This window comes from Tinamus guttatus, unplaced genomic scaffold (assembly GCF_059628265.1).
Source record: "Tinamus guttatus ecotype Peru unplaced genomic scaffold, ASM5962826v1 Tinamus_guttatus_pri_ptg000783l, whole genome shotgun sequence".
Classification (NCBI taxonomy): domain Eukaryota; kingdom Metazoa; phylum Chordata; class Aves; order Tinamiformes; family Tinamidae; genus Tinamus; species Tinamus guttatus.
This window is the reverse complement of record NW_028289317.1, coordinates 82930-106338: the sequence shown is the minus strand read 5'-3', so window position 1 is coordinate 106338 and position 23409 is coordinate 82930. Positions and strand designations below refer to the sequence as shown.

The following is a 23409-nucleotide window of genomic DNA, read 5'->3' as shown; positions in this document are numbered from 1 at the left end:
CTGCCTGCATCCTGGGCACCCTTGACCTGCCCCCCTGCCCCACACACACCCATTGGGACCCACTCTAGCACCCTGGGCACCCTTGGAACCTCCCAGACACACTGAGACCCCCCTGCCAGAATCCCAGGCCACCATTACCCATTGGGATCCCCATGTTGCACCATGGCTATGCCAGGCCCCTTGGAACCCCCATGTTGGACCCTGGGACACTCACGGGATCCCCAGATCCCTTGGAATCCCTATATCGTAAACTGGGGTACCCACGGGACACTGCTGATCCCTTGGGACACCCCAGCCTACACCCTGAGGCACCCATGGGCCCCACCAGACCCTTTGTGGCTCCCCTGTTGCACTCTGGGGCATCCTTGGGGCTCCCAGACCCCTTGGGTCCATCCTGCCCATGCTCGGGGGTACCACTGTGCCACTCAAGACCTGTTGGGACCCCCTGTGTGCACCCTGGAGGACCCGTGGTCCCTTTGGACCCTTTGGGACCCCCCCATTGCACCATAGGGAACCACTGAACCCCCCACTCCCACCCCAGACCACTTGGGACACCCTTGTTGCATCCTGGGATCTCCCCAGGCCCATTTAAACCCCCATGTGGTACCCTGGGGCACCCACGGGACACCATCCCCCCAACTCCTTGTGACACCCACGTTGCACCCTTGGAATCCCCTTGGGACCCTCCTGCCTGCAGCCTGGGGCACCCCTGGGCCCCTCCAGGCCCCTCGGAATCCCCCTCTTGCACCATAGGGCGTCTTGGGAAGCCCCTGGAACCATTTCCCAACCCCTGCCTGCACCCCGGGACAGGACCCTTGTGCCCTTTGGACCCCGCAGTGCTCTGGGACCCTCACCAAAAGCCCCGATGATCCATCCCATTGGTACCCCCTCCCACCAGCTCTGCCCTGCGACAGCGATGGGACCCCCCAGACCTCAAGTGCCAGGGGCCCCTTCGGCACCTTCCCCACAGACCTCTTTGAGCCCCCCAGATACCCTGGTGTCCCCCCCGGGGGTAGGAACCCTTCGGTCCCGGCTCTCCCACCAACAGGACCCCCTTGGGTCTCACCTGGGGTTCGGCAGTGGTGGCGTCAGGGTTCTTGACCACTCTGCGCACAATCCGCAGCCTCTTCAGGAAGGCTCTGAAGAACCTGGGGAGGATGGGGGGGGCAGTCAACGGACAGAGCGGGGCCCCGAAGCCTGGGCCCATTCCCATAATCCCAGCAGGAGAGATGGGGACCTCGGGCAGGGCGCGCACGAGCACATGTGTGTGCTGCAAGCAGGTGTCACAGGCATGTGCACGAGCACCAGCGTGTCTCACACACGGGTGACGTGACCATATGCATGAGAACAAGTGTCCTGCACACGCAGGACGCGAGTGTGCTGATGAGCACACACGTGTCACAGGAGGCACGGGTGGCTGTGAAGACTCGCACGCCTGGGGTGCATCTCCCGTGTGCAGCGCACACACTCGCCAGCTCGCACGCACCGCGCGCACGGATGGCCGGGCTCACGCGCAGCCCCGGGGCCACGCGGGTCCCTGCCACGAGTTGGCAGGAGCGGGCGCAGCGCACACGCACACACAGGCGCGGGCACGTCCGAGCACGTGCACACCCGAGCACACGCGCGTCCCCGTGCTCGCTTACACACACGCACTTGTGCGCAGGCATCTCTCCGTGTCTGCAGACAGGCGAGTGTGTTTGTGGGGCCGTGTCACATGGGGAGGGGACGCTGGGAGGACAATAGTGGCAGGTCCCTGCACCCCAGGGCAGGGTGGACAGTGACGGGGACCAGGGGTGGGGGTAGATGGGGACTGGTGGGACCCTGCACTCAAGGGCGGGGGGGACACGGCCCCCACAGGAAGCGGCACTGGGGGGAAGAGACACCCGGGGTGTCTGGCACTCAAAGCAGGGGGGTACCCGGCCCCAAGGGGGCGGCTCTGGGGGTGCCACGGGGGACGGCAGCACCCAGCGGGGCCCAGCGGGGCCGGCACCCGCGGGGCCGCTCACCTCGGCACGCAGCCGGCCGAGCTCCGCTTCCCCATGGCGGCCGCGCGCAGCTCCCTGGCACCAGGCGCCACCGCTCCCGGGGGGCCGCGCCAGGCCGGGCTGGGCCGGGCGGCTGCAGCTGCGGGGCCGCCGCCTGCCGGACCGGCCCGCCGGGGCCGCGCGCTCCTCCGCCACCTGCCACGCGCTCCCGCACAGCCCAACGGCCGCTGTCCACAACAGACAGCAATGGCCCCAGCCTCCGGCTGCAAGGCCGCGGGGCCCCGGCCGGCCCCTCGCGCCTCGGGCAGCCTCCAGCCGCCGCCTCCCGCACTCCCGAGCGCCTCTGGCCGCACGGGGATCGCGCAGGGATCGGTCGTGCGGGACTCGCGCCGCCCGCAGCCGCCGCCGCCCGCCGCGCGCCTCGCTGCGGCCCCGGGGCCGCCGCCGCCTGCAGCCGCCGCTGCCCAACGGCCGCGTCACGCGCTGGCCCCGCCCACGGCACGCGCCGCCACGCCCCCAGCCTCCCGCCGCGCGCTCATTGGCTGCTTCTGCCGCTGCCCCGCCCACCTGCCAGCAGCAGTACCTGCCCCGCCCCCGGGCCCCGCCGCCACCTGATTGGCTGCGGATTAATGAATATTCGATAACATCGGTAACATTGGAGCCCAGCGCTGCGGCTGGTGCCAGCAGGGGACGATCCTCTGTGGGCTGGAAATGTCCCCCTGCAGAAGCCTCTGCTCCCGCCACGGAAGAGGACAGGACACCTGCCCAGGAGCAGGAAGTTGGTTCGTTTCCTCCTGCTCCTCGGGCTCTTCACGGGGAGTTAATCCATGCACCAAATGCCCATGGAGAAGCTCCTGGGATGCAGCGGGGTTCAGTTCCCTCCTCTGTGCTCCGCAAGTTCACAGGAGGTTTCCCCTTGACTAAATTTTATGTCTCTCTGCATAGGAGCTTCCTGTCTAAGCTCGTAATCCACAGGGATGGAGAGAGGGTGGCAGCTGGACACACACAGACACCTTTGGACTTTTGAACGGACAGAGTGGTGGTGGGGTTTTGTTTCCATGTGTTTCCTAAGTAAAACAGGACAAGGCAATGGGCAGCCTTATGCCAGACTTAGCCTCCAGAAAAACACTAAGTTTGTGTCTTTCTTCTGAAGCTGGGGTCAACAGTACACCAATGCACCCAAGGGATTGCAGCATGAAAGGGCCTCTGCTCTGCCTGTGCGCTCTGTGGGCTCCAGGGGAGGAGGTCAGAGGCCCAGCGTGGTCTTTCAGGGACCAAGGGCTGTATTCGGGGTTCCTGTCCAGGGAGCACTGCCATGGGAGGTGCAGAATGGTCTCTGAATTAAATGCCTGGGGCTGTCGCACAGGTGACAGTGCTGATGACAGATGCCCATCCTTGTGGAAGGGAACCTGAGGCTCCAGGAGAGCTCAGGGGAACCCCGGGGATGCCTAGGGGTGGCAGTGAGTGCAGTCTCACCAAACATGAGGCAGCCCATGGTAGAGTCCCGCAAAGACCACGCAGCAAATGCAGGCATGCCTGGGGAAAGGAGGGCTCGGCAGTCCCTGGAGAAGCAGGGGGGACCCAGGAGGCGCAGGGAAGGAGGACTGGAGAGTGATTCATGCACTCACAGTGAAACACCACAGGCCGGCGCTAACGCACACCTGAAAACATCTCCTGCTCTTGCAAGAGCGCAGGGGTCACTCTGAGAACCATTCAAAAGCCTGGACACGTGCCAGCCGTGTCAGTCGTGAGCAGCCCTGTTTGGCTAGATCTGCTTCCCACCCCAGCCACCAAGGCCAGTGCGGAGTCAGGAGTCACCCATGGCCTTAGGGCCCCACAGCCCCACTAGTCTTTTCATGGAGATTTTCTGACAACAACTGACAAGGGGAGAAAAACCTTCTGAGGGGTTTATTTGGAGCTGACAATGGCTGTTGCCACCTAGGGCTTGTGTGGGCACATGGCTGCTATGGGGCAGCCTCTCTGTAGCCCCCAGGACACAGTGTCCATCGCTCTGCACCAGCCCTTCTCCAGGGATCCTGCCGGGCTCTTTCACCTGCGCCGCTCCTCTCGCTGCCCCGCGATGCAGCGGCAGCAGAACGCTCTGCTCAGAGCCCGAAGCGCCGTCCTGAGCCGCGAGCGCCATCGCCGGGGAGCCGTGATGTCCGGAAGGGCAGCGGTTCCTGCGGTGGGAAGCAGAGCTGTGGGCAACGGGCTGCACGGGCGCAGGGCTGCACCTGCCTGTCCCTGCCGCCAAGGGCTTCCCAAGGGGCTGTGGCCTCAGCACAGCAGCCCCCGAGCACTTCCTGCGCCGGCCCCAGTGCCGCTCGCTGTTCCAGAGAGACCCGCCGTCCCCAGCAGGGCTCTCCACTCGGGTACGTACCTGGCTCAGTGTCTGCCGTGGGGCTGCAGGAGGATGAGGACTTCTCCTCTTGGGGCTCCGAGGCCTCCTGCATGGACAGAGCAAGAACACGCACCCGTCGGCCATCAGCTGCTGCTGATCAGGGTACCGGTGCCCCTGGTTACACAGGGTCAAAGGGTTCGGGGCTGGGGGAGGCTTCCCGGGGCTGTGCGTCCCACGGGAAGGGACCTGCGGCTGGCACGGCAATGGGACACGGCTCGTTGCGGGGCCACAGCAGCAGGGCTGGGCAGGGGCCGTGATGCACAGGGGAACAGAGGCAGATGGGGGCGTGTGTGGCACAAGGGGGTTCGTGCACTGTGTGCGGAGGGGGCTGCTGCTGGGGCTGCCCCTTCCCTCCTCGCTGGGCATCCAGGCCCCAGGGCTGAACGTGGTGCAGGGGTGGAGGGGATGTCAGCCCTGCACCTTTGGCACTTGGAAATGGAGAGGACCCATCATCTCCCCATGGCAGACTGCACAGGGCAAATGGCTGGGGGTGACAGTGGGGCACCGTGGACAGGGGGATCCCTTGGGATGGGGCAGCTCTGGGCATGCCCTCTGCACCTCCCCCCACACAGCTCACATAGGAGCTCCCTTGGGTCGTGGGGACAGGTGACATGCTCCATGCTTACCTGGGGAGCAGGGCCTGCAGCCTGGAGAGAAGCTGCTGCTGTTGCTTCCTGCAGCAGAGATTCCTCAGCTCCTTTGGGCATTGCTGGCTCAACAGAGGGGCTCTCCACCTCACCAGGTCCCTCACTGGTAGCCTCTCCTTGTTTGATGTCGCGCAAGCAGGGCACTTTCTCCAGGTCCATCTCCCTTTCCACAAACAGGCTGCGGAGGCTGGGTCTTATCCAGGCCAAGGAGCTACTTTCCTCCAACTCCTCCTCTGGCAGAAGCTCTTCATCACCATCCTCCTCATCATCACTCTGCTCTGCTATTTCCTCCAGGTCTCTCCTCCATGTTTCAATGTTCTGCTGGGGGGCATGAGCATAGAGGCGCTCCAGCACCTCCCACTTGCCCTTGGCATCCTTGAGGAGCTCCACTTGCGTGATCTCCGGTTTCCACAGGTTGTGGAAGGAGTTTCTGGCAAGGAGCTAGGAGAAGAGAGGCAGAATTTGTGAAGGGAGCTTCTTTTCCCAAAAGGAAAGGTCTCTTGGGGGATTTTCTGCCAGTGCTGGGACAACCCGTCTGTCACAGCGTGGCACCGGGGTCGGCCCCAGCACCAGGAGGGCTCCCACCTGGCCCAGCCCTCCCTTGCACTCACCTCCTTGGGTCTCACATTGAGGGATCCTGATGCTGACAGGGAGAAACGCTCCCCATGGCCCTCCTCTTCCTCGCCCTGGCTCTCCTGCAGGCTCTGCTCCTTCTTCAGGAAAGTGACTTCCCGGATCTGTGCCAAGCTCTGCCCCGTGCGGGCCAGGCAGCTCCTGTCGAGCTCCTCCAGCGCCTCCGTCTTGACGCTGAGCACCCCCAGGTACCGTGCGGTGTTGTCTTCGTGCACACGCAGCGGCCTTCCTTGCACATGGCAGGTGATGCCCACAGGCTGTTGTTTTGGGTCCTGCCCTGCCGGTGCTTGTCGTGGTGTCCCTGTCCCACCATCCTTGCCTGGGGAAGCTGGTGTCCCAGCCCTGCTGACCTCCCTTTCTCCCCCTTGAGTGCAGGGATACGGCCCTTCCTCAGCTGCAGGGGCTCTGCTTTGCTCACACTCCATGGTCTGGAGCAGCCACGAGCTTGCCTGTGTGCCTTGATCGACGGTGTGTGCCAAGGCATCAGGCTGTGCTGGCTGCTGGCTGGCTCCAGGGCTCGCATCATCAGGATGGCTCAAGGGGGCAGACCCCAGCCCCACGCCTGCCTCCTCCAGACCCACAGCAGGAGGTGTGGGGCCATGTGGGACAGGCCCCTGGCTCTCAGATCTCACTTCTGTGCCAGTTTCTCCATCAATGCTCTGAACGAGGCTGACAGGCTCAGGCGAGGAGGGCGATGGGGATTCCAGTGGGGCCATTTCACTGCAGCACCCAGCAGTGACGTCTTGTGCAGAGCTGGGTGGCAGCACTGCAATGGAGGAGCTGCTGAGTCCAGCCTCCTCCGAAACACCTTCAGCTGCCATCGCACCCTGCTCGGGATCATCCGGGGCAGAAGAGGCCGCTGCTTCTTGAGGATTCTCCTTCGCAGGCACTTGCCCTTCAGGAGGAATGCTCTGTGCTCTCAGGAAAAAGGAGGAGCTTCCCAAGAGCTGCTGGCTTTTCAGGGATAGACTCATCCTCTCATCATCCCCTTGAAATATCCTGCCTTCTCCCACTGATGATGTTGAAGACTCAGGCCTGGATTGAGGCAGGAACTGCACATGCTCTTGATTTACCTGGATGAGAGCACTAGTTTCTTGCTGGGGTCTTTGAAGTGGAGGCAGGGCAAGACGCGATGGCTTGAGCTTCTGCTCTTCCCTTCTCTTCCCTGAGTCCAGAGCCACCCCAGCACCAGGAACAGGTGGGAAGCATTCCCTGGCAGCAGCTTTGCTGGAATTTGCAGCCACCCTCTCCAAAGCCTTGTTCATTCTGTCCAGGACTTTCCTGGCCACCTCTTCCTTGTCCAGGGCAAAGGCCCTGCCTTTGGGTGAAGACCCACAGGACGTTTCCAGAGCAGGCAGCTTGGTGTGACTTGCAGATCCTGCTGGTTTCACTGCAGAGTCCTCCAAGCCTCCCTGTGTCTGCCAAGCTGCCTTGGCTGGGAGAGGTGGGAAGCTGGGCACGTCTGATGTCCCCGCTTTTCCAGGAACCCTGCCAAGACGTGTCCTGCTGGGTCCTAAAGAACTCTTCCTTACAGGGCCGGTGGAGGGATGCAGATCTTGCACTGTGCAGAAGACATCACTGGCCTTGTCCTCCACCGCCTGCAATCGAAGCCCACCACACAGGCCAGGTTACTTTTCCTTTTCCCTCCCTCCATGCTTCCCAGATGGATGCTTGGCTGTCACCGCTGCTCAGCTCTGTACCTGTGCGATGCCATGTTGGGAGCAGCGTGAGCCCTGAGGGCTGGGCAGCGGCGACAGGCAGTCCCTTCGGTGGGACGAAGCTGGGGTCCGTCTGCGCTGCACTGCTGTGGGCAGCTCCTGCTGGCCCACCTGTGGGGAGAAGGAGGCCTGTGATGGGGACACTTGTGTTGGTACGAGCAGCTCCTAAGCACAGGAAACCCCAGCGTCGTGTCGAAGGGAACCTCTTGGCTGAGCAAAATCCGGCTGAGCTTGGCCCGTACCTGCTCTCTGCCCTCAGCGCAGAGCTCATGGGGTTCATGTGGGCCTTGGGGCATCCAGATCATGGAATCATTATGTTTGGGAAAGATTTTCAAAACCATCAAGGCCAACTGTAAGCCCTTCAGCACCACGCCTGCTATACATATCCCTACATGCCTCATCTACACGTTTCTTGAACACTGCCAGGAACAGTGACTCCACCACTTCCCTGGGCAGCCTCTTCCAATGCTTTACAATTCTTCCCATGTGGAAAGTTTTCCCAGTATCTAACCAGTTCCTCTCCTGGTGCAACCTGAAGCCATTTCTTCTTTTCCTATCAGTATGTTAGAGATCAGCCTCCCCTCACTGCACCCTCCTTTCAGGTAGTTGTAGAGAGCAATAAGGTCACCCCTGAGCCTCTCTTCTCCATACTAAATAACCCCAGCTCCCTCAGCCACTCCTCATAAGGTCTGTGCTCCAGACCCTTCACCAACTTTGTTGCCCTTTGGAAATATTCCAGCACCTCAACGTTTTTCCCATGCCCAAATCTGAATACAGTATTCAAGGTGCGTCCTCACTGGCACTGAGTACAGTGGGAGGGTGTAGGTCAGACTGCTTTTCCCACGCCCAGGAATACAAGTCCCCTCACTGGAGGAGCTCCTGCCCCACTATCGTGACCCAGGGCTCCTTCCTCGCCATCCTCGTGCTCTCCATGTGGGTCCTGGCCCTGCCTCCCACCTCTCCCTCCAGCCTCACCACTCACCTCACTCGTGCAGTCTTGTGCACTGGAATTCCTTTCCGTGGATGAGGAGCAGGAATTACCCTGCTGTTCCTTCTCCATGTCTAGGAACCGCTCTGAGGACCTCTCGCACGAGCACCAAGGGGAGTTGCTCCCTGCTGGTTGCGCCGCTCTCCTCAGAGTGAAGACCCCAGCAGGGACACGGTCACCTTGGGGACTGCCCCATCACAGTGGCCTGTGGGTGTGATGCCACCCCCATCACAAAGCCCTGGGAGTCGCCATGGGGACACCAGGCACCGCGTCGTTTCCTCCTCTCCCCACTCCTGAGCAGGTTCCTGGGGCGCAGGATGAGTTGTCCTCTCCACAGCTCTGCGCTCCCCAGGCCTTGCAGAGGCTGCCCCTTGTCAGGCGCTCCATAGCAGACACCCACCACGAGGCCACCCCCGTCCTCGTCCCTGTGCTCTCGATTGCCTCTTGGTTCACCCCAAGGCAGGGCTCCCTGCATCCCGCTGCTCCCTCCCTGAGCTTCTCTTTCCCACATCACCCCGTGGCTATTCCTTGCCCTCCCAGGCCATCACTTCCTCACCCTTTTTGGAGTCCTCCTCCTCCCCGAGTTGCTCCCACTTTGAGGCTCTCCTCACCAGCGTGGCCACCTGCTCGACCATCAGGTCAGCACATGGGAACAGCCGCGTTTTGCACCCCCCCAGCTCCATGTGACACCAATCCCAACCGGCCACCAGGAAAAGACAAAACACTTGGGACTCTTGTGCTTAGGTTCCCAACATGGGCTTGTTTCTGCCCACACTCATTTACCACCCCCGAAATTCCTGCCCTGTGGGTGCAGCACTGAGTGGCAAGAGTGGAGAAGGGAGTTAATACCATTTATTAATTGCAATCAAAATGTAAAGAAATTGTTCTTGTCCCCATCTAGTTGCCCTGCCTGGCTAAGAGACATTAGCTATCATCTTAATATGTAAGAAATCATTTTCGGTTTTATTGGTATGTACAGGGTTTTTAACAAGGTTCTAGAAGGGGAAATGCGTGGGAAGAATATGGCAAGTGTAGGAGAACAGTTAAAGGAAGGGAAAGAAGGGAAAGCATGGAAAAATTACTAAAAGCATAGGGAAAAGTGCGAAAGTGTGGCAAATGAGCGCAAGAGTTGGAAAATAATAGATGGCAAATGTAAGCTTTGGAAAAGAAATTGAAATGGCGGGAAGAGGTGCAAAAATATTTTGAGAAGTGTCCAGATCATGGAAAACAGGGAAAAACATGGGTAAGGAACGATAGTGTAGGACTATGGTCAAAAGTGTGGGAATGGTTACAAAAGTGGAAAGAGTGTGAAGTGATGGGAAAAAAGGAAAGCGCAAGAAGAATACTGAGAGCTCGGTAATATCGAGAAACCATGGGAAAAGAAGGAGAGGTTGGGTAAAAGATGGAAGGGTAGGAAAATCTTCACAAGTGTGGGAAAATGGCCACAAGCATGGGAGGGAATAATTGTGAAACAGAAGGAAAAAAAGTCAAAGTGTGGGAAAATTATCAAAGTAGTGGAAAATGTGAGAAAAATGTGGGAAGAAGTGGCAAAGTGCAAGAATACTAGTGAAAATGAGTCTGTGGGGAAAACAACCAGAGCAGGAGAAAAACAGACCGTGTGTGAAGCCTTGTGGAAGTGTCCAGGGTCCCCCACATCTCCAGCGTGCCCTTGCCCTCAGAAGACGTCTGCCCCCAGGGAGGAGGGACGCTCTTGCCTTCTTGTCACCGCCGGGTGCCTGCAATGTGCCCCTGCTCTGCTGCCTGTTGCTGAGGGTCCCCAAGGCAGCCCCACTCTCTGCAGACCCCTCTCCTACCATGGAGCAGGCCTGCCTGCGCGGTGCCTGGAGACCCCAGCAAGGCTGCACTTAGAGGTGAAGGTGTCACTGTCCTTGGTGAAAGTCTGATTGGGGCTAAGGGCAGGAAAGGACAAGAGACAAGGAGAAGCAGTAGCAAAGGGAATTTCAAGAGAGTTTAAGGACAAACTAATAATAATTTTTGTAGCTGAGCAGCACTGGGACAGGAGCCAGGAGTTTTCCCTGGTGAAACCACCTACCAACCTGATACAAGAGCAAAGTTAGCCCTTCCCAGAGCAACCTGGTTGCCTTCCACCTCAAGAGGAAAGCCTGTGTGCAAAAGGACAAAGCAGGGGATTTTGTGAACTCTCGCTCTAGCAAGGGCATTGGAAAGGTTTCTTATAGTCTCCTTCTAGTCAAATTGTGAACTGATCTGCAGAGTGGACCATAAAGCAGGTGGATGGAGTATCAGGCTCACTGAGAACAGTGATCAGCAGTGCAGTGCTGCCAAGCAGCAGCTGGCTATTAGTGGCATCCCTCAGTGATCAGCATGTGGGACAGGACTGCTTCATCATAACATCATAACATCAAGTTCCTGAAGAAGTCCCTGGACGTGGGCAGCCTGTGATTTGGCAGCCTGAGGTCACCCGTAACCCATTTCCTCTTCATTTCCTCTAGGGGTGTGAAGAGTTTCAGTGGAGGGAGTGATAGAAGGTGTTAAGGGTGCAGCGACTAGCGCAGAGACCTTGGGGTGATGTGCCTCTCCCATTTCTGAAGCACACTTGACTGGAGATAAGGAGGACTTGGCCTAAGGCAGTGGTGGCATCCAGTTGTTTGGACGCTGTCAGGAAACCACTCCAAAGGGTCCTGGTTTTCCTATAGGTGCCCTGCTGTATCTGCTAGAGACATGGGGTTGTGCTGGACACCCCAGGCAGCCCACCTGTCCCTGTGGGCCTGTTTTGGTGTCACTGAGTCAGGTGCCTGCACTGATTGACATCAAGTGCTTGCAGTGTCTGCATGTGCCTCAGCTGCCTAGTCGAGGAGCTCTGGTGGCAGTGGGCATCCGGTGTCCTTTCAGGTCACCAACTCCCTACCTGGTCCCCAGTTCACGCTCTTGACAGAAGTAGGTGCATGCCTTCAAGCACCTCGCTCGCTTTCAGTGTCACCATGTGCTTGTGTGTGAGCAGCTGGCTTTCCCCCTCCATCCCCAGATATTTAAAAGGGAGCATAGAGCAGGATCTTGCTTGCACACAGCCTTGCTGTGCTCCCTTCTGCCTGCACAGGGAGAATCCCACCTCCTGGGTGCTTTGGTAGAGCACATGGGAAAGATCTGAATTCCCCTCCAGCCCAGGGCCTCCTAGGCCAGCCTGAGAAGCCCAACCTGGCTCATCTGAGTCAATACCTGAACTCTGGGAAAATGAGCTCTCTTCTCGTCCCCATCTAGGGGTCCTGCCCAGCTAAGAGATGCCAATAGGGTCTTCCAGAGTGGGACATTCCCACCTCTTGCAAATAACCATCCTCTGATGAGAACAACTGCAATGCTGGCATCAATCTTCCACCAGTGCTTAGACAGGGATCACTGCTGATTATTTCAGTCCATTCCAGTAAACATTCCCCAGGAGGAAGGAGCACGAGGGATGGAGAAATATATGAGTACAGCTGGGCCTCTGCTCCTGAGCTGGCTCAGGCTCCTGGGATAGAGTGAGCTCATGGCAACCTGTTGATGCTGCTGAGAGAGAGGTTTGTCCAGGAACAGAACCAGTGCCAGGAGGAGCAGAGCTGTGGGCACTGCCTGCTCAGGCTGCCAGAAGATGAGAATGATGAAGCACGAACAGAAACAGACACAGGAAAAGAAAAAGAGAAAGAAAAAGACACAGAAAGGAAAAAAAAAGAGAGAGAAAGAAATGAAAGAGAAACAGGAAAAAAATAGAAGCAAACAGAATAAACAAAGAAGAGAAAGAACAAAAAGGAATAACAAAGGAGATGGAAAATACAAGGATAAGAGATAGGAAAAAGAAAAAGAAGTAAAAGAAGATGGGAAAGGGAGTGTAGCATCCCCAGGGCCACGTGTGAAGGCAAGTGCTAGATGGACTTTATACTGGCCCTCTCTTGTCCCTAGGGTCTGAAATCGTGGGGCTACACACACAGACCTGCAGTGGGGATGATTTTTGTGCCAGAGCTCGATTGGAAAGAAAGACGCAACAGTAAAACAATGATACAGGAGTATATATTTAAACAATAACAATAAAAATAACAATATAATAAACAGTAACAACAAAAAACCCAATATCAATAAAACTAACAACAACATCAACAATATGAACAAGAACAAATACTGGTATAAAAGGCTCTTCAGAAAAATCCAAATAAAAGGTTATGGCCGGAGTCCTCATGCCCAGCGCTTCCTGGCAGCAGCCAGAGTGAAGGGGAGCTTGGTCTGCAAGGGAAAAGTAGGTGTCAGCAGGGCCGAGGAGCGGCTCGGGGGCTCCCGTGGAGCAGAGGCTCTTTGGCGGCTGCGCGGGCTCTTTGGCAGCAGCGCTGCTGTCATTGGTGCCCTGGCAGAGGCTTGGCGTGGCCAGCGCAGCCCAGAGGCCGGCAGAGGGGCTGAGGCAGCAGGTGCCCAGGCCTTGGGCGCTCCTGCGCCCTGTGCAGCTCTGCCCCGGCGCCGCGGCCCGCCAGAGCGCCCGCACACCTGGGCCAGGCTCCCGCGCGGCTGCTCCCCAAAGGCAGCGCGGAGCAGCGCCAAGGGGCCGGGCACAGCCCCAGCTCTGCCCGTGCAGCCGGCAGCAGGGACCATACCTGGGGGCTGCAGCCGGAGCTCTCCCAATCCATGGGCTCCTCTGTGCTGCAACCGACCAGGCCGCTGCTCCCCATCATCTGGAAGAGAGCAGGAGACCTTGGTGGCGATGTTGCATGGGGAAGAGGAAGGAAAGGGCATCCAGTGGCTGCGGGGGCTGTACCTGGCTGCTACCATAGCTGAGCCACTCCATGGGCTCAGGATAATTCACTGCTGGCCCTCTGTCCATATGAGGCGCCTGCAAGAGAGAAGGAGGCGTTTGCAGGGCAGGACTGAGAGCTGGAAGTGTCTGGACCCAGGATGTCTCCTTATGCAGTGAGAAGCAGGAAAGTAGGAAGAGTCCAGGCTCAACCTCAAATCTTCCGTTGCAGCCGGCTGCAGGGTTCAATACCTGAAGGGCAGAGCTGGAGTATTCCCACTCCATTGGCTCCTCATCCTTGCAGCCGGCCAGTCCTTGTGTGCTTGCAGTCTGGAAGAGAGCAGGAGAGCTTGTGGGGACGGTCATGGTGGCAGCGCTGGCTCTGTGCGTGGGACCTCGTGTACCCTGCATGCGCGGGGCAGGCGGTGCACAGAGCCAGGGCGCCAGGCTCAGGCAGCAGCCCCCGAGGCCTTGGCCGCTCCTGGCCCTGGCGCAGCTCTGCCCCAGCACCCAGGCCTGCCAGAGCTCCCTGCCACCTCTGCCACCAGCCCTGCGGCTGCTCTCGCAGAGCCAAGCGCCAGCCGTCCCCGCACAGCCTTTGCCTGCATGCACAGTACCTGCACAGAGCTTTCCCACTGCATGTCCTCAACTTCAGTGTTAGCCATTTTCTTTCACTCTCCTGAGTCTGCAACGGAATGGAATTGTTTACATTTGCAGCCATAAGCACCAAGTGTCGCGCCGTGGCTTTCTGTCCTCCCCCGGAAGGCAGTGCCCAGGCTACCCTGGAGCCCCACAGCTCCCCTGCATCTTGTGGGCACCACGGGTGGCCCCTGGTGCTGCGCGGCCCTGCTGCTCACCTGGCCTTGCTGCTGCGTGGCCAGCACTGGGGCCACTGTGAGGCGCAGCCCTGGGAAGCATCCGTGTTCCCGTGGTGATAACTGCCCCTCTGGGATGTTCCACTGCTCCGTGGGGGGAGGAGGGCAGCAGCAGGGGCCAGGGGGGCCACCGTGAGGAAGGGTCTGTGTGTGCTGGACTCCCCCTGGCACTGATGAGCCTGGCAGCAGAGAGCAGTGTGTGGCCTTGGGCTTGCTGGGTGCCAAGGAGGTCTCCTCACGCAGCCCCATGGTGCTGCTGACGGCTGCCTGCCCAGAGGCCGGGCTGCACTTGGGGCTCTGCTTACACCTCTGCAAGCAGCCTTGAATGCCTTGATCTTTCTTTCCTGCTCCACTCCTGCACTGACAGCCCGATGGACTCAAGGAAGTTTTGTAGCGCAAAGAGTGCAAAGGGCAGTTTTGCCCAGGGCCGGGTGTGCATGTCCTCAGCAGAGCCCTTGTGAGTTGGTGGTGGCCTGGGAGCCCCTGGTGCTGCTGGGCTCCTTCTCTTGTCCTGCCGCGCACCTTGCAGGCGCAGTGCTGTGGCTGAGAGCAGCCTTGGTGCAGCTCCTGCACTGCTGCCCCTGCCACGGCTTCCTAGGGCTGCAGAGGGCAGAGCAGGCACAAATGTGCCCTCAGCAGCAGCAGGGACCTGCAGCTGCTGCAGCTCTGCCCAGCACTGGGCTACAATGATCAGCTGCTAACGGAGATGAATTCCTAAGCCTTGTGTAAGTACAGGAAAGTCTAGGGGAAATGGAGCAGGAGATCTCCCATGTGCCATCGGATGTTGCCCTTGCGCAGAGGAAAACCCTCCAAAAGCAAGCAGCGCAACCTCTGCCACCAAACATTTCTTCCCGCACAGGTGGAGGAGGAATCTCCGAATGCTCTGCCTTTCCTTCACTACCAGGCAATCCTCCGCGTGGCGCCAGGGGAGCCCTCCTGAACACATGGAGCGACGGCTCCAGCTCTTTCACCCTCTCCAGCACTCCGTCAAGCTGCTCTCCGCCAGCTCCTGCAGTTTTCTCGGGCTAGTCCAGCTCCACGGGGTGCGGGTTTTAGCGTGCCATTCCTCCTTGGAGCACTTCTGCAACAGAAACCAGGAGGACGTGAGGAATGAATGGTGAACGAACTGGAGAGAGGAGATGGAGGAGGTGAAGTGATTGGAGCCACCCCTTAGCCCTGCTCTTGCCTGCCTTGTGTGTTGTCTGCTCTGCTCCCATCACACTTCTGCCTGTTATGGTGGACTTGTTGGCCCATTCTCCATGCCTGAAAGTGCAGAAAGCTCAGTTTGCAGCTAGAAACAAAAAGATCTTGTTCCTGGAGCTCCCTGCATTGTCACGCTTTCCGAGAGGCCACTGCCCAGGAAGGAGAAGGGGTTCACCAGGAGAGAAGGGCTTCCCTCAGAACTCCCAGAGGGTGCCTGGGGACGACTTTCCCCCCATTCCCATTCTGAACCCTTCATCAGCTCAGCACGGACTCACACACTTGTTTCCAGACCACAAGGGCTGTCAGGCCAGGGCAGTCTTCCCCGCTCCTCCAGCACCTGCCTTGCTGGGAGAAAACAAGGGAAGCCCCAGCCCTCTGCAGCACCAAGTGTCCCTGTGAACCCTGAGCTTTAGCTCCTTGTTGTGGCCCACGTGTCTTGTCGAGCTCTCTCCTGAGCGCGGCCAGGTGCTGCCTGTGCTGGCTGCAGTGGCGCAGGTTGCAGACGCCCCATGGCGAGATGAGGGCAGCAAGGAGGCGGCGCTCGTGGCGCTCCCGCGCAGGCTGCCTTGCCAGGAGGAGCGCTGGCCCCGCGGGAGCTGCTCCCCTGCGCGCGCGGCCCTGCCCAGCGCCGGGGGCCTTGGCTCCCAGCAGCCAGCGCGGAGCCGTGCTCCTCGCTGCGCCGCCTGGCCACGCACCCGCTGCTGCGGCAGCGCCGCACAGCCTCGCAAGAGCAGCTCGCAATGCCCGCAGCGAGCGCTGGGCTCCTCCTGCCCCTGCAGGGACAGCAGCACAGCAGCCCTGCGCCCTGCACGCGCACGGGGCGGCTGCAGCCAGCGCTCTCCCAGCCTCCCCCTCCCACGGAAACTCCTCTGCTCACCTGCATGGACAACTCACTTGGCCATCCTTGCTCATGTAGCCTCCTCTCCTCAGTCTGTGCAGGTTGTATTTGTGGTTGGAGTACTCCCACAAATGGGGGTCCTGCATACAGTTGTCCTCATTGCCAAGTACATGACAGGGTAGATGTGCAAGAGCAAAGAGAACAGATGTTTGTTGAAGCTTTAAAATACGTTGTGCATGACCAGACGAGGGTAGGGTGGATGAGGGAAGAGACCAGGACACTTTGGAGCTTTGCTCCGAAGGGGGAATCGTACCCAAAGGAAAGCTTATTCTTTTTGGGAGACTCTTCACTGCAGGAGAATCCTCAACTCTACAGCTCCTGTCTCATGGCTGTGTCTAGAAGGATCCTTGACCCGTTTCCCCAGCAGAGAACTCCTGGCATTTACAGCTTTGCAAAGACAGAGCTCACAATAAGTTTTTGTTCCCTGCAGAGAGTCTTTTGGGGCTGCATGAGCATCGCTGGCCCTGCTGGAAGGAGCCCGTCCCCTGGCCGCCTTGCTGCCTGCTGCATGCAGGGCCCCGCTGCACACTTCTCCAGGGCCACACGCCAGGCTGCCCTTGGCTCTGCAAGCTCCTGCCTGGGCACAGAGCTGTGCTGGATCCTGCTCTCCCACCTCCTGGACACCACCTGGCTCCTGCTCCTGCCACCTCCTGCCTCCTCACAGCGCATGCACCAGCCCCTGTCCCACTGAGGACTGCAGCTCCCGCTGACAGCAGGATGTGCCACTGCTTTGCTCTGGGAATGTCCCTCTTGCAGGATGCTTGCTGTGTCAGGGCAAGGAAAGGAAGTAGAAGAGGGGACTTTTCTAGCCCTTTTTGACTGCTTTTACCTCTTCCCCCAGCTTAGACATGTAGAAGACAAGGCTGCAGCTTGGCTCCAAAGGGATCTTGACCTCACAGGGCAAGTTCAGCAGCTAAGTCAAATTTCCCCTGAGTTGCTGCCTGCTGCGCGCGGGCTCCAAGACAGAGGCGCTCCTGGGCCTTTGGAGCGCAGGCTGCAGAGCCTTCCTGCAGAGCAGCTCCCAGGAGTGTTGCCGTTCAAACGGCGTGGCGACCTGGTTCAGGAACGGCACGGCGACCACCCCCAGGCCGCTCGGGCCATCAGCTCGCTGACACCAGTGTGGTGGAGGGCAAATGGCCTTTATTGATGGGTAACAAGGTGTTACATAGCTAAGGGTTACAACGTCACATCCGTCTGCTTACATCATAAACTAAAAACTATTGGCTATTAGGGGCCCTACCTTTCCGTACAGCACGATATCTGCCGGCCGCCGGACCCTAACTATCTGCAACATTTCCCCCCTCCCTATGCATAACAAAACTAGCTAAAATACAACTATCTTATTCTTACTTATTCTTATCTTATTCTAATTACTTATTCTTATTATTATCTTATTCTTATTACTATCTTATTCTATTCTTATAGTTTATAACAATCTTAAAATTATATATCATAAACTTGACATAAAAACATAAGGCACAAAGAAGAAGGCACGTAGAAGGTAGGGGATGGATGACAGGTAATACCGGGGTGTAGGAATAGGGTGTACCTTGGGATAACGTGGGGATAATACTGAGTGGATATATTCTTAAAGCAGTTGTCGGCGTTCCACTAACACGATGTTAACCTTTTCTAGCCGACTCTTGACAAACGGCATGAGCTTATTCAATATACAGGGTCCAAAGATCAGTGTCATCATGATCATTGTGATCGGCCCTATCAAGGTGGATATCAGGGTGGTTAACCACGGCGAACTGGTGAAACAATTTTTGTACCAGCTGCGTTTGGAACAGGGTTCAATGGGTGTTGGTTGGCAAAGCGTGGCACTGAAAATTGGTGACCCTGTAGTTATTTTTGTACTAATTACTCGAGATTGTTCGAGCTATTCAAGTACCCATTTAAAGAGCTGATGTGACTCTATTTGTCCTATAGTGACAAGCTCCAAAATTTAGATCACGCAAAGGCATCGCGGCCCCCTCTTGCGGAGGCTGTTTTGTTGTTTTCTGGATTTTGTCAGCGTGGAACTCACAGGCTCGGGCCGGACGCCTGTCACCAGGGCGTCCGATGATCCGGTCCTGTGAACAGAAACTCACAATTTTCATTAGTTTTATTTTGAAGGTCTGGTTTAATAGACTTAAGCGGGCACCACTTGACTCTGCCATCTTTCCTGACAGTGACCTTTGGGTCGATCTTGGCGTGGGGGGAGCGCTGCCAGCGAGTCCCCCAGCCAAGGGCAGTTTACTGCAACGTGGCCGGCCTGGCCACATTTAGAACCTGCCATCACGTTGGCTATTGCGGTGTGAACAGCCACCTGAATTGGGGTCAGATGCTCTTCCTTTGCAACATGCTTAATCATGTCTGCGATACTTGACCCCGCCGGCAATGATCGCAGGATTTCTTTGGTTGCGGAATTGCATTGTTGGCGTAAACATTCCGCTACGACCGGGCCTTTTGCCTCCGTGGGCAGGGACGAAGAGTCGACCGCTGCTTGGAGACGATCTACAAATTGTGTAAAGCTCTCACTTTCACTTTGCTTTATTGTGGACCATGGTGATGGTCTGGCAACAACTCTACAGGCTGTGCGAATGGCTTCTCTGGCCGCACGAGTAGTTGTCATAACCTCATGGGCCCGCAGGCCATGGGCCTGCGCCTGGGGGGTGATCATTGTTGGATCTGCACCCATTAACCGCTGCAGGTTGGAGCCGTGTAATGGATGATCTGCCCCAGTTACTTGGGCTAAACACTTCGTACAGTTGTCTTCCCATTCTTGTTTGAAAACGATCATCCTTGCTCCATCAAAGATTAGCCTACAAGTTTGTTTTATATCGAATGGGAGCATATCGTCCCCCCCGAAGATACCATCTATGAGGGTTGAGACCATGGCAGAATTAGTCCCTTTATCTGCAATTGCTTTAACAATTGCTTGTACGTCCTTAGATTTTATCGGCGAGTGGACCCTCTGTCCCCCCTCCGTCACCCGGACTGGGAACGCTAGCGCGGCTGATGGGGCCCACTCGGCACATGCGATCTTTATTTCCCTCCAGTCCGTGACAGGGGTTCCTCCCCTTCGCGGTTTTTCTTCAATTCGGATGGGAATATTTTGGCTCTTAGTTCTGTTTACCTTCATTTCCTCCTCCCTTAAGTTTGAATCAGTTGTGACCCACTCGTCCTCACTAGTGTCTGATCCGGAGTCGGAACTCGACTGACTGGTCACTTCCGGGCTCCGGTACTTTCTCGTTGGGCTCCGGCCCCGCCTACTTCCGTCCCGCCCACTTCCGTTGCGGGCGGGCTGTTCCCCCCTCCTTGGCTCGCCCCGCCTCCCACTCACAGAGGCGTTTTGTGAAATGGCCGCTCTGATCGGTTCTCAGCGCCTCACTCGGGCCTCCCTCACCTGGCCGGTCACCCGAACCACCTTTCTCCTCCTTGTTGTCCTCCTCTCTTGTTTATCTAACGGTTCCCGTCTGTTCCTGCCGGGGGCACCCTCGCCCCGCCCTTCTCCTTGTGGCTCAGCCCCATTTTGGGGGGCATAGGGTGGTGGCCTGGCCCAGACGTCCCCAAGGTCTGACTTCTTTTCAATGTTCCTAGCTTCCTCGGCTAGCTCGCCCCAAACAGATTTCGGCTGTTTTTGCTCCTCTGTAAGCAGGACGGGGTTCGGGGATGGAGGGGACGTATCGCCCTCTTGCAGATCTTTAGGCTCAGCAGAATCGCCATCATCTGGGGGATGCAAAGTCTGTGCGGTTGCCCCGACTCCCGTTTTCGGGGTGGCGAACAAACAGTCCCTTACCGCCACCCAGGTCTCCTGCTCCTTTATAGCCTTCTGCAACACCTGTACAACTTTTCCCCAAGCCTTAAGGTTTTTCCCACAACCCGAAGACATCGTCTCCTCAGCTAACGCCTTAGTACATTTGTCCCACAGTTTAGGGACACACTTCAGGGACTTCAGAATATCCACTGGCTGGTCTATAACCTTATTTTTTAAAAGCCTCACAACTGCGAGAGTAAAATCTTTTGGCTTACAATCAATCCCCCAATATTTATGTAATTGCGATACGACCTTCACAAGGGCTTCCATCCTCCTTGTTGCTCTGGTAGCGTCCTCCCCGCTGGGCTGGTCCACTCGCTCCGGCCGCCGTTCACCCGTCCAGGCGATGATTCCGGGTTTCGGCACCACTTGTTGCTGTTCAAACGGCGCGGTGACCTGGTTCAGGGACGGCACGGCGACCACCCCCAGGCCGCTCGGGCCATCAGCTCGCTGACACCAATGTGGTGGACGGCAAATGGTGTTTATTGATGGGTAACAAGGTGTTATATAGCTAGGTTTACAACGTCACATCCGTCTGCTTACATCATAAACTAAACGCTATTGGCTATCTTTCCGTACAGCACGATATCTTCCGGCCGCCGGACCCTAACTATCTGCAACCCCTCAGTGTCCGGTGGTGACAAGCCAGAAAAGGCCCATGGGTTGGATGTTGGTTGTGTTGGCCTTTCTGCTTCAGGACCTGATAGACCAGCAGCAGGTAAATGGCCTGTATGTTTGTTAGTGAGGTCACTGCTGTGCCTGTTCCTGTTAGGCCAGAAGCAGGGATATGGCCTGGATAGTGGTAGTGAGGTCACTGCTGGGCCAGTCCTTGATAGCTCAAAAGCAGGGATATGGCTCTGAGGGTGACTGTGAGGTCACATCCTTCTCTGTAGACTTGATGCCATCAGGAGGCTCTGGGTTGCTGAGGTTTCTTGTGACGTCACCTCTGTTCCTGCTGCTGATAGGTCAGAGCCAGTTGAAGGTTCCAGAGCACATTGTGAGGTCACTGCTGCCCCGTGAGGGATTGGCCAGCAGCAGAACCAGCCCCAGCCAAGGGCCTGTGAGGTCCCCTCAGTGTGAGCAGCTGATCAGAGGACGGGGCTGTGACATGGACTGTGAGGACGTGTCTGTCTGTGTAGAGGACAGGCTGGAAACGAGCTGGCCATGCAGAGCTGTCCCCAGAGCGAGTCCTGGAGATGGAGAAGGAGCAGCAGGTGAACGGCTGTTCCTCATCCATGGACGGGATCCCTGGAGCGCAGGAGCGCACAAGGGGGGTGAGCCGTGGGGCTGGAGGGAGAGGTGGGCGGCAGGGATGGGACCTGCCGGGAGGGCACAGGGATGGTGGGGAAGGAGACCTGGGCCAAGATAGCCAGGCTGGAGGTTCTCCAGCGAGGGGACATGTATTCCTGGCCATGGGCATTTCCTCTCACACAAAGCAGACCAACGGGCACTCTCTCCTGTGCCTGACGCTGATTCGGGAAGAACAAGGTGCCACTGAAGATGTCCATGGGCCTTGACAGCCTTTGATGCAGCCACCCAGAGGTCCTCATTAGCCCATTACCTGTTCATATCATGTGGGGGGATGAAGAGGAGCTCAGGGGAGGAGAGCTAGAAGGGTTTGAGGGTGCAGGGCCTGGAGCAGAGACATGGCAGGGCCAGGGTGCCTCCCATTTATGCAGCACCCTGGATGTAGACGGGATGGGCTTTCCCTACAGCCAGTGCTGGAATGTCTTTGTTTGGGTACAGGATGGAAACGCAGGATGTCCTGGGGCACTTATCCAGCAATCACTCCAAGGGGACGTGGTTTTCCTGTAGGTCCCTGGCTTTATCTGCTAGACACATGCGGTTGTGCTGGACACCCCTGGCATCTGACAAGGCCCTGCCAGCACTTTTCTGTGACATCAAATCAAGGCTCTGCATTGAATTACAAGAGCTGCTGGTTAATCCTCGAATCTTCCCATACCTCAACTTCATAGGCAGGGTGGCTGTTGTCGTAGTTGTCATCTGGGGTCATTTCAGATGAGCAAGGCAATTCCCCACCTGGACCCCCACTCATGCTCTAGGATGATGCAGGTCTCCCAGTAGCTCCATTGGAGCAAGAAGACACTGGCACATGCCTTGGACCTCCTCAGTCTCTTCCACTGTCACCAGATGTTTCTGTGGGAGCTACTGACTCTCACCCTGCATCTCCAGTTATTATAGCAGAGCTTTGACAAGGAGCTCGTGGGCAGATCGCTGTGCTCTGCTCACTTCAGTTTTGGCAAGGGGAATCCCACCACTTGTGTTTTTGTGGAGTTTACAGGAGGGATCTGAATACGACTTCAGACTCAGATCTAAGCAGGTACAGCCCAGAGTGATATTTCTGAATCAGCACCTGAACCCCATGTCAATGAACTCCCCGCTTGTTCACACCTCGGTCTCCTGTCTAGTTAAGGGATGTGAAATGAGCCTTCCAGAGTGAGAGGTTTCCAATTTTGATAGATCTTCACTCTCTGATGAAATAAATTGCAATATTAGAATCTCTCTCTCTCCACTTGTTAGCAAAGGACAACAGATGATTATTTTATTTTATTGAAGTGCACTTTTCCCTGGAGGAGGGAGCACAAGGGACAGAGAAATTGGTGAGTTCAGCTGTTCCTCTGCTCCTGAGCGGGGCCAGGCTCCTGGGACGGAGGCAGCTCGTGGCAGCCTGGCAGCACTGCCCAGAGACAGCCGAGTGCAGGAGCAGCTCCTGTGCCAAGAGCAGCAGGGCTGCGGGCACTGCCTGCTGCTGCGGACAGCAGAGGAGAGAAGGCAGCGAGAGGGGAACGGCAGTGTGGAGCGGGAGGACAGAGGAGAACTGGCAGAGAAATCATCACTCCCTTGACATGGTGAGTCTCTGGCTGCAGGGCAATGCTACTGAGGTTCCTGGAGCAGTCTTCTGACCCCAATCCATGCCATTACAGATCGGCATGGGTTCTCTTTTTTTCTCCTGTGCAGAGAATGGGGAGATGCTTCAGAGCAGCGTTCCTGCTACTCCAACACAGGGACAGGATATGCTGCTCTCTTCTACTGGGGATGGCTGCAGGGTGCGAAGCTGGGGTGTGCACAGCAGTGTCCTTGTGCTCCATGGTGCTGTGTGCCCGGGGCAGTGACTCTGCCACCTGTAAGTGTCAGTGCTCAGCCGGCTTGGGGAGCTCCCCATGGTGCTGTGGGGAGAAGCTCTGGGTTAGAAGAGAAACCCCCAGCAGGGTCGCTTGAGCCTCCCATCAAGAGGATGCTGTATTTTATGCCTTGGGGACATATCAGAGTTGACTTTTCATCAAGAACACCAAGGCAGGGAACCCCTGATAGAGAGGGAGTTGTCATGACTCTGTCCTCTCACTTTTTTTCTCTTTGGGTGGGGGTGAAACAGGCATGGATTTGTCAGGTTTATACAGAGGTTGGAGGCTTATAAACGGTGACACTGAGATAAGAGCAGTAGTGGGACGACCTGAGCAAATGCCTTCACCCACCCCTCAGCCTACAGACAGAGCCAGCATCCCCTTTCC

The 23409-nt window shown here is 57.4% G+C and overlaps 1 protein-coding gene across 1 annotated transcript; it reads right to left on the bottom strand.

Moving 5' to 3' along the window:
- Positions 1–3635: 3635 nt before the first annotated feature.
- Positions 3636–21893, bottom strand: LOC148591488 (uncharacterized). Its single transcript, XM_088537479.1, has 5 exons — positions 21843–21893; positions 6575–7264; positions 5645–6517; positions 5126–5474; positions 3636–3664 (listed from the first exon to the last, which is right to left on the bottom strand). The coding sequence occupies exons 1-5, from the start codon at positions 21891–21893 to the stop codon at positions 3636–3638; spliced, it is 1992 nt and encodes a 663-aa protein (XP_088393605.1).
- Positions 21894–23409: the final 1516 nt, after the last annotated feature.